General features: G+C 39.1%; 2 protein-coding genes across 2 annotated transcripts in view; one reads left to right on the top strand and one right to left on the bottom strand.

Moving 5' to 3' along the window:
* The window catches only part of LOC107726842 (ankyrin repeat domain-containing protein 13C), a 9113-nt gene extending 3655 nt beyond the window's left edge, over positions 1-5458 (top strand). Inside the window, exons 5-8 of the mRNA XM_016536547.1 lie at positions 2663-2742; positions 2826-2924; positions 3009-3109; positions 4761-5458. Of these exons, the coding sequence (XP_016392033.1) occupies positions 2663-2742; positions 2826-2924; positions 3009-3109; positions 4761-4891 (411 nt within the window). The 3' untranslated portion in view covers positions 4892-5458. The remainder of the gene's footprint in view (positions 1-2662; positions 2743-2825; positions 2925-3008; positions 3110-4760) is intronic.
* A 2842-nt stretch (positions 5459-8300) lies between these two features.
* Positions 8301-10568, bottom strand: part of LOC107726834 (serine/arginine-rich splicing factor 11-like) — a 14039-nt gene continuing 11771 nt past the window's right edge. The window contains exons 11-12 of the mRNA XM_016536539.1: positions 9123-9300; positions 8301-9045 (exon numbers count right to left, since the gene is read on the bottom strand). Of these exons, the coding sequence (XP_016392025.1) occupies positions 8851-9045; positions 9123-9300 (373 nt within the window). The 3' untranslated portion in view covers positions 8301-8850. The remainder of the gene's footprint in view (positions 9046-9122; positions 9301-10568) is intronic.

Below are 10568 nucleotides of genomic sequence, written 5' to 3'. Positions count from 1 at the left end.
GTGCTCCTGTGGGGCTGGTCGGTCACACGCTGCTGTCTGTGGGAGAAATGAGAGGGCGAGTTAGTGCTTAGTCTCATGGAGAAGTCTCCCAGATGGCAGGGCTTGCGTGGCTTATGTGGCCGCCGCCTGATGAGCTGCAGCTGTGACCGATCAGCCTGTGATGAGGACGGCCAGGTGTTCCTCGCTTGTTTCCAGGGCGACGCTGATGCAGCTTCGGGACGCTCGTCACAAATGGCAGTGAATTGGTGTTACTTTTCAATAGTCCAAAAGAAGTCCAATAAAGTGCATCCATCCATCATAAAAAGTGCCTCTCAAAGCTCCGTGTGTGAATAAAGGCCTCCTGAAGCGAATCAATGCGTTTGTATAAAAAAAATATCCATATTTAAAACTTTATAAACCGTAATCTCTAGCTTCCGCTGTCGGAGAAAGCAAAACAAAACACTGGTCAGGAATTAGAAGCACAAAATGAAGATTTGTAAAGACAAATGTGGGAGGATTCCGATATAAGCTGAGAGAAGACTGGTTTTCCTTTGCTAAAGTAAGGAAAGTTAGCTTCCTTTGCTCCTGTAAACAAACGCCGGTTCTCGCGAGACTAGCATACGCTCAACGGATCTTACAGTTAGCGGAAGCTAGAGATTACGGTTTGTAAAGTTTTAAATATGGATATGTTTCTTACACAAACGCATCGATTTGCTTCAGGAGGCCTTTATCCACCCCCTGGAGCCGTGTGAGGCACTTTTTATGATGGATGGATGCGATTTATTGGACTTCTTTTGGACTATTGAAAAATAACACAGATTCACTGCCATTATAAAGCTTGGAAGAGCCAGGACGTTTTTTAATATAACTCCAATTGTGTTCGTCTGAAAGAAGAAAGTCATATACACCTAGGATGGCTTGAGGGTGAGTAAATCATGGGGTCATTTTCATTTTTGTGTGAACTATGCCTTTAAGGCCTTAACAACTCTGCAATCAGGGCAGAAAGTCTTAAATGTAGTGTCATAAATCCTGCAGAAACCCGATTCTGGTGATGTTGTGTTCATTCAGGCTGATTATTATTTCAGGTGTTGTGACTGCTGTTGTTTTTTTTGCTGGTTGCTGACAGCAGTTGTTTTCCGCATTTATAATTCTGGGTCGGACACATTATTCCGCATGTGGAGCGCTGGACGTTTGCCAGCCGTCTGTGCAGATTATGTTCATGAGCGCTGACTGGATGTGCTCAGACCGGACTTTAGCTTCTGGTGCCGTCGCTTCAGACTGTGAGAATATCACCAACGTTAGAAAGCTGCTTCTGACTGTTTCCACTGAGATGAACCACTGGCTGCTGGACTGTAACTCCGTAATCCCACAATGCCATGCGTTAGCAGCGTTTTCTCTTGATTTTATGGAATAGTTCACCCCAAAATGGAAATTAGCTGAAAATGTGCTCACTCTCAGTTCATCTGAGATCAGGATGAGTTTGTTTCTTCATCAGATTTGGAGAAATGTAGCATTGCATCAGTGTCTCACTGCAAGTGAATGGGTGCCGTCAGAATGAGAGTCCAAACAGCTGATAAAAACATCACAATAATCCACAAGTAATCCACAGCACTCCAGTCCATCAGTTAACATCTGGAGAAGACAAAAGCTGAAACACATCCAGCATTAAGACGTTTTTAACTAAAATCCATATGGAGTCCATAATCCATAATAACGCTTCCTCCAGTGAAAAAGTGTTCTGGTGTGAATCAGGAGAGAAATCTGCACAGATCAAGCAGCGTTTAAACAGCTCTAAACACATATGTGGCTGGATTTTGATGTGAGAAACAGCAGATGTACTTTTTCACTGGAGGAAGCGTTATTATGGATTATGGACTCCATATGGATTTTAGTTAAAAACGTCTTAATGCTGGATTTGTTTCAGCTTTTGTCTTCTCCAGATGTTAAAGAGGTCATCGGATGCCCATTTGATATAAGTTGATATGATTCTTTAGGGTCTTAATGAAAAGTCTATAACATACTTTAGTTACAATTTCTCAATGGTAGTGTAAAAACACCCTTTTTAACCCTGTCAAAATCAGCTCTGTTTTCAGCACGCCGTTCTAGTCCATGTTGCTTTATATGCTAATGAGCTCTGCTGGCCCCGCCCCTCTCTTCTGTGGGGTGACGAGCAGACAGTAAACTTCAGCGGCGAAACTTGCTAACTAGCACATTATTAGGAAAGGCGATTTGCAAAGATTCATAATAAACGTTATACTCACTTCTTGTGTAGATGAAGCTGGATCACGAATGATTCGCACGAACATAGACGCATTTATGTAGATCGGGGATCGGCGCATTCCATTATAGGATGGATGTGTACACACACACTTCCAACACACATTTATGTTCAAACAACAACAAAAGTGAATATTGTATCCGATGACCCCTTTAACTGATGGACTGGAGTGCTGTGGATTATTGTGATGTTGAGCATCTCTTATAAAACTGAAGTGTACTGACTGTTTAACTCTCAGAGGATACTGTTCATGAAAGCTGTAGTGTGTGGTGAGCAGCGCCCTCTGCTGGTGATGAACCGCTGATGCAGCGTAAACCCCATTCATGTCTTTGGCCTGAGAACAATAAATATAGATCATCGATGAATTGTCTATATTTGAACCTTTGTGTCTCTGTGCTCTGACAGCCGGTGAGGCGTCAGTCGCTGTCCGCTCCGTCTCCGAACACTATCTCCTGGGAGGAGTACATCACCGCCGAGACGGGAAAGTACGTCAAACCTCCATCATATACTCAAACACACGGTGAGAGGAGCTGCTGGAGGCTCATGTCCTGTGTTTGCTCTCTTCTAGGGCTCCTCATCTGGGCCGAGAGCTCGTGTGCAAAGAGAGCAAGAAGAACTTCAAAGCAACTGTAGCCATGAGTCAGGACTTTCCTCTGAGCATCGAGTCGTAAGTGTCCCGCGCTCAGCAGACTCCTGGCGACGTCCATGTGGTGTTTGATGCTGATCACATCTCGTCTGACTTGTTTTACAGGCTGTTAAATGTTTTGGAGGTCATCGCACCCTTCAAGCACTTTAATAAACTCAGAGAATTTGTTCAGATGAAACTTCCGCCTGGATTTCCTGTCAAATTAGGTAAACAGACACACTTTCAGCACGACCCATAAGACTTTGGTTCATCTTTGAAAAAAAAAAAAAATCACATTTTTTAATGAAACTTGAGAGGCTTCTATCCCTACATTGAAAGGTAACCAAGACTTAGAAGATCCGAAAATGTTATAAATGCCTCATAAAAGTGAATGATATGAGAGTGACTAAATGATCATTTTTGGGTGAATGATCCCTTTAATGTTAACTACTGTTAACTACCGTAACTACTGACTAGTAAAAGCAGTTTTTGTATTTTCTGCAAGTTGGAAACTTTATTTCAAAAATGATTTATTAATCTCAGCACTTAAACAATAGTTAATACATTAGTGAACATGAAATAACAATTATAATTATATTTTTACAGCATTTTTAATTCTTTGTTAATGTTAATAAAAATAACTGTTCGTGTTAATTCACAGCGCATGGACTGATATTAGCATATAGTGATACAATAACTTCACTGTAAACTATTACGCTGTAAAAAAAAAAACAATGTAAACTATTAACCTGTAAAAATACACTCTAAATTAATAAACGGTAAAAATACACTGTAAACAAATACACTGTAAACTAATAAACTGTAAACTAATACACAGTAAACATATAAACTGTAAAATGCACTGTAAACAAAACAGTGTAAACTATTAACCTGTAAAAATACACTCTAAATTAATACACGGTAAAAATACACTGTAAACGAATACACTGTAAAAATGCACTGTAAACAACGAATACACTGTAAACTAGTAAACAAATACACTGTAAATAAATACACAGTAAACGAATAAACTGTAAACGAATAAACTGTAAACAACAAATACACTGTAAACTAATAAACTAAACAACAAATACACTGTAAACTAATAAACGGTAAAAAAATACACTGTAAATAAATACACAGTAAACGAATAAACTGTAAATAAATACACTGTAAACGAATACACTGTAAACAAATACACTGTAAACAAATACATGGTCAAAATAAACTGTAAACAAATAACCTGTAAAAATACACTGTAAACAAATAAACTAAACAACAAATACACTGTAAACTAATAAACGGTAAACAAATACACTGTAAATAAATACACTGTAAACGAATACACTGTAAACAAATACACTGTAAACAAATACATGGTCAAAATAAACTGTAAACAAATAACCTGTAAAAATACACTGTAAACAAATACACTGTAAACAAACCAACTGTAAACTAATACACTGTAAACAAATAAACTAAACAATAAATACACTGTAAACTAATACACTGTAAACAAATACACTGTAAACGAATACATGGTCAAAATAAACTGTAAACAAATAACCTGTAAAAATACACTGTAAACTAATGTAATTAATATTAACAAAACAACTCTTAATGTAAATCTCCGCTTGATCATTGTGATGCCCAAATAACTAAAATGGCAGTTTGATTAGTTTTATTATAGTTGATGTTGCCTGAAGCGCTTGTTTTGTTCTTCAGGATTTTGTAAAATAATGTGAAGATGATTTAATGCAGTGATGACACATTTGGCCAAAAAGACGAATATTTATTCATTTGGAGACTGAATAGTTGTTGTCCTATGATTCGAGTGTGGCGTGTTCTGATGATGATGTTGATGTGCTTCTCTTCCAGACATCCCTGTTTTCCCCACCATCACTGCCACCGTGACCTTTCAGGAGTTCCGCTACGACGAGTTCGACGACTCCATTTTTACGATTCCCAACGACTACAAGGAGGATCCCAGCCGCTTCCCAGACCTCTGAGCCCATCTCCATCTCCTCCCATCCACATCAGCAGACGGAGAGGTGTAGGAAACACTCGATGTCATGTGGACACAGAGGGATCGTGCTGAAGTGAGTGAACCACTACATGATGAAGCTCTGGACTGAGCTCCTCACCAGAAACACGGAGCGCCGCTGCACATCTCCTCTGTTACTGGCAGGAATACGGCATTATAAATTATTACACAAGCCACGTTTTCATATATATCTTTGTTACAAACTTACATACTTCACTTAAAGGAAACGTGCATATTTAGGAAAGAAGTGGATGGCGATTGTATATGATTGGAAACCGGTCACAGAAAGCAATGTATATGTCATTTCTACAGACTTTCTTTGTGTAAATACCACTTCCTTCTCCAGTTCTTTTGCTTGTTGCATTATGGGAAATGGGCTTGTTCACTCTGTCCTTCACTGTGCTTTTGTTCGGATCGTTTGCTTTCTAGCGTTTATGGACCGGATGTAAATGTAGAAGAAATGTTTCACTTTATTTTCACCTTGATAGATGGATGTAAATACATTCGGATTTAAAGATGTTTTCCAATGTAGTATAACTGACATGCATAACTGACGATATTGAGATATTAGTGTAAAATGTTACGGCGGCGAGTGTTTTATATGTGTGTTTGCACCAGCAATATCCCATTGGACAGTTTCCACTTTTATGTCTCTTGTGTTTGGTTTTTCCTTCTCCGAATGGAAACGAGCTGCAACGCTTCCACGACCCACTACTGGCTAGTGTGGAAACTCGCTGTATTGCTTTTTTATTTTTGTTACCAGCTTCTTCTTCCTGTGTTTAATGACGTTAGAGTTGCTTTATGCCTTCAATACTCTTCAGATTTTCTCCCAGATGCATTGAGCTCCCGGATGTTCAGCAGGAACCTTGTATGAACCTGCTGCACTTTTACATGACAAATTGTAATTAATAAAATGTCCACGTATCAGTCTCTTGTGGGGATTTGTTTTGGTCCAATGGTCTTTATTAGCATGCATGATATTCTAAAGGGTGCAAACTCATGAGGGGTGAAGGAGTAGTTCACTTCCAGAATAAAAATCTGATGATTTACTCACCTCAATGACATCTGAGATGTCTTCAGTCGCAAAGAAATGAAGGTTTTTGAGGAAAAGGTTCCAGGATTTTTCTCCATATAATGGACTTCAATGGAGACCAACTGTAGATCAAACCAGTTTCAGAGCAGCTTCAAAGAGCTCTACAGGATCCCAGCCGAGGAATAAGAGTCTCATCTAGAGAAAGTCTTATCTAGAAGTCTTCTCTAGATTTTTATTCTGGAAGTGAACTACTCCTTTAAAGTTTTTATATGTTTAACGGGTGAAAAAAGTACAGAGAAATGTGTACCGTGTCAAACTTTTACTTAGTTAAAATGTCCTGGAGTGAACTTAAGAGCAATAGACTTGTTCGGCATTGCTGGGAACGCCCACAAAAACGTCATAACCGTTTATGCTGTAGGGGAAAACAAACCGTTCGAATTAACGCGCGGAGACCTTGTTAAGTATAGTAGGCTTTTTTTTGGCGTTTTTATTACCAATTGTAGCCTATAACCACAGTTTTACTACAAATACCATGGTTGAACTATTAGTGTAGCAAAACATGTTGTTTTTACCATGGTTTAACTATAGTAACAAATAACCATGTTTTTTGGTATTTTATATACATATTTTATATTTATATACATACAGCTATGACGCGACACCGATCAAGTCTATTATATGTGGATATTTTAAGTATTTAAAAGTAAACATTTCTGTTTTAAAAATCGACTGGTTTGTCAACTTTGATTTTCTCAGTGTCCTGACTGTTCAATTCTACAAACCAATATCAGAAAAGCAGTTACCAGTAACTAGCAGGAACTAAAATAAATAAGAATGAATGTGCTCGAGGCACGGCACAACTCTTCTTATTTCGCGGCTTTCTGGAATACTTGATTCTGATTGGTCAGTCGCGGAGTTAAGCGGGAAAATATTTTCAAATATTCACGTCGTCAATAGCAAGGACTTCAAACCGATGATCTCGCGCCTCACACCAACCGTCGCCTCAGAGGATTGAGTATTAATATTAATTTAATATTTTAGCAGTGCCGATTGTTTTGTATATTGTATCCAGCGACTACTAAATTGTCTCTAGCAATAATTTCAAATAAGATCAATCAATTAAATATGTGTATGTAAGCACTGTTGTTGTAATTTCGACGCATCTGAAATCGGTCACACCATTGATATTACCTGAGAAGTTAAAGAAATACGCTAGAAAACTGCGTTTAAACACACGAGCACAGTTCAGCTGAATGAGAAAGTTTATCCTCTTTAACTTGATGTTGTTCTGCTGTTTTGTGTTCATCTGCTCTTTTTACATTGACTATCACTCTATATAGACTCATACAATCAGATACAACAATCATTTCTCAAATATTTATACTGATAAACTGAAGATTCACTGGACCTGTGACATGATCCTAACAATATCAGACTGATCAATTATCTCTAGCAATCATTTTGATCAATCAATTAAGTGTCTGTAATCTGCTGTTATTCCCCATCAATGCCACAATCAAACCTACACTCTTGTTAATGGACTATTTTGTCCTCACCTGAAGCTTTAAGGTAATATACAGATACAAGTATAACAATTTAAACCCAAATCAATATTTAACATGCATTTGTTTAGTGAGTAGTTGTGTAATAAGACGCGTACAGTCAGTAGTTATCTCAAAATAGGCTCTTAATAAATTTTAAATACCACTGATTTTTACATTTAAATCCCACTAAATACAACATCTACAAAAAATAGATTAAAAAAAAACATTTAAATACATAGCTCTGCTGTAGAGTCAAGTTAATGTAAAGAATTAGCGTTTCTGCATTCGAATTACGGCCCGTTCACACCAAGGACAATAACTAGCCATTTCGATAAAGATATCGTTTTTAAAATCATTATAAATTTAAAAGAATAGTAAAGTCCACACCACAGGAGAACGATATCATTAAAATCAAAGCGATTTCTTCCAGCCAACGAACGATAAAAACAGACAGCCAATCAGAATCCATCCTCGAGCATTTAACGCGACAAACGACATTATAATAAACGTTATCATGCGTTGGTGTGGACGCTAACATAGTTATCGCTGACAGTGTGAACGAATCTTTAATCTTGTGTTAATGTGTAAACAGCCTTGCCTCAATTTCACGCGCAAAAAAACTGGCTTAAGAATTGATGCCGTTTAGAATATTTGCATTCAATTACCGCAAAAATTTAATGAAATGATCCAAATATATTTTTTGCTCTACAAACTGGACACATTTTGGACAAATGTGATTTAGTGCTTCACAACCCTCCTGAACCCTCCTTTGTTCTGAAGGAACAAATAGACTAGAATTTTATATGAAGTTTTATTTTCAATTCGTAACATTGCAAACAGTACAGAGAAATCCTTTTCTTAGCAATCTACAGAAAAACACACTGTGGTAGATACAGCTGGACTGTCGAATGACCTGCGAGAGAAAGTAATCCAGTTCATGTGGAGTTCCACAAACGAGTTTAAAATGACAAACTAACTCAGGCCAACTATAAAAAACAAATGCAATTTCATTAAAAGAAAGAAAAAAAAACACGGCTTGACAATGTTATCCAAGCACTTTTAATTAGAGGGTGATTGCTTTAAATAGAAACTGCAAACAGACAGTGAATGGGTGTATTTTTCAACGGTCTACACTAAATGTACAGTATAACATCGTTCCACATCAGCCATGAGAGAAGAAACCGCTCTAAAACCGGAGAACTTCTTAAGACGAGCGTGTACCAGTAAATACAGCAGATTCTAAGGATGCGGTTTTAAAACTCGAAGGAATGAAGGAGTTTCAGACTGATCTAGAGCGAGCTTTCCTCCGTCTGAACAATACACTCAAACACTGATCCGTGGGCTGCTTCAGTCGCTCATGTCCATGTCTTCGTCTTGCTGGTCTTCACTGTTTCCGTCCGACTCTCCGCGACCCGCGTCGTCTGCGCTGTCTGCTAGTGGCTCTTTAGCCTGCGGCGACGAGGCGGCGTCTGAGTTCCTCTCGCGCTCTTCCTCGTGCTCGCTGTCGTAGCCCTGCTCCTCTTCATCGTAGTCCCTGGTCACCTGCAGAACAGAACCACAGAACTCAGAAGCCGGACTAGAACGTAAAGCGCAGCTGTTGACTGGTTAGACAGTGGTACCTTCACATCTCCCTTCTCGCTGTCGGACTTCCGGTCTCTGTCCTTGTCTTTGTCTTTGTCCTTGCTCTTCTTGCTGGCGGAACGTTCACTTTTGTCCCGATTTCTCTCCCAGTCGTCCTTCCTGTCTCGGTCGCGGTCTCTCTCGCGGTCTTTATCCTTCTTTTTCTCTTTCTTGTGTCTGAGAGAGAGAGTTTTCAGGTGAAAGCAGGTCTGAGGAAGGAGGCGTGATCGTGTAGGAGCGAGAGTGTGTGAGAGAGCGAGAGAGTGTGTGTGAGAGAGAGAGTGTGTGTGTGTGTGAGAGAGTGTGTGAGTGTGTGTAAGAGTGTGTGAGTGTGAGTGTGTGTAAGAGTGTGTGAGTGTGAGAGAGAGAGTGTTAGTGTGTGTGTGTGAGAGGGCGAGAGTGTGTGTGTGTGTGTGTGTGAGAGAGAGTGTGTGTGAGTGAGAGTGAGAGAGAGCGAGCGAGAGTGTGTGTTAGGGTTGTGACGGTGAGGAAGTTTTCCCACCGGTTAATTGACGTGTGACAACACCGGTAATACTGGTATCACCGTTGGGATGGGGGGAGTGTTAGTTCGTTTGAGTTTCCCTCTATTCTTCACTTTCAAATGGCTTGTAAAAGTGCCGTGCGCATTTTACTTTCACTTTCAAAGTGACGCAATTCACCGTCAAGCAACTGTTCATTTGAGTTTTCGGCGTTGATTCAATTCAAGCAACAACAACGTCAAACTCAGAACTTTTATCAACAAAACGAATAAAAATACACAATATATGCCTAATAAAATAACAAATTACTTAGGCTACACAAAGTTTAAATAGGTATATAAAACTGAAAATCAGCAAACACTGTGGAACCAAATAAATAAGAAACATAGAACGTTTATTAGAAAAACGAACAAGAAAGCTTGGAGACACGGCATATACACCTTGATGTTAAATAAAATAAATAAAATACACAAAGTTTAAATAAAGTAATCAGCAAACACTGTGGAACCAAATAAATAAGAAACGAATGTTTAAAAAAAAAACTTTCAGTCAATAGGCTTTTCAAAATCTAAAATATTGCCAAACAGGCGCCTTTGCATTTCCTTTCTAAACAATCTTCTGGCATCGTCTTGTCTTTCTCACCTCGCTCTTGTCAGTCAGCTCGACTCGCTCTCCTCACGTGATAAATAAAATCTGACTCCTGCTCCGTGGTGCACTGTCGTTCACGCACTGTTCGACACGCTGCGTTGAGTGTTTAGTTTTTAAAAGTGTCTGTCCTCTAACCGAACTTGGCTAAATGATCTTCTAAACTATGGTGGGGGGCGGTGCCGCGGTGGGCAAATGACGTAACCGGTGTTGCGGCTTAACACCGGTATAACCGAAAACACTGTCTATCGCAGCAAGCCTAACAGCTTCCCCAAAATTTTGAGGTGAAAATGGGAGGAGGACGATTTAATGTTAATAAAA

The sequence above is a fragment of the Sinocyclocheilus rhinocerous genome, unplaced genomic scaffold, assembly GCF_001515625.1.
Source record: "Sinocyclocheilus rhinocerous isolate Xijiao unplaced genomic scaffold, SAMN03320098_v1.1 scaffold2027, whole genome shotgun sequence".
In the NCBI taxonomy this organism is placed as follows: domain Eukaryota; kingdom Metazoa; phylum Chordata; class Actinopteri; order Cypriniformes; family Cyprinidae; genus Sinocyclocheilus; species Sinocyclocheilus rhinocerous.
Note: the sequence above shows the minus strand (reverse complement) of the source record. Positions and strands in the feature narration are given on the sequence as shown.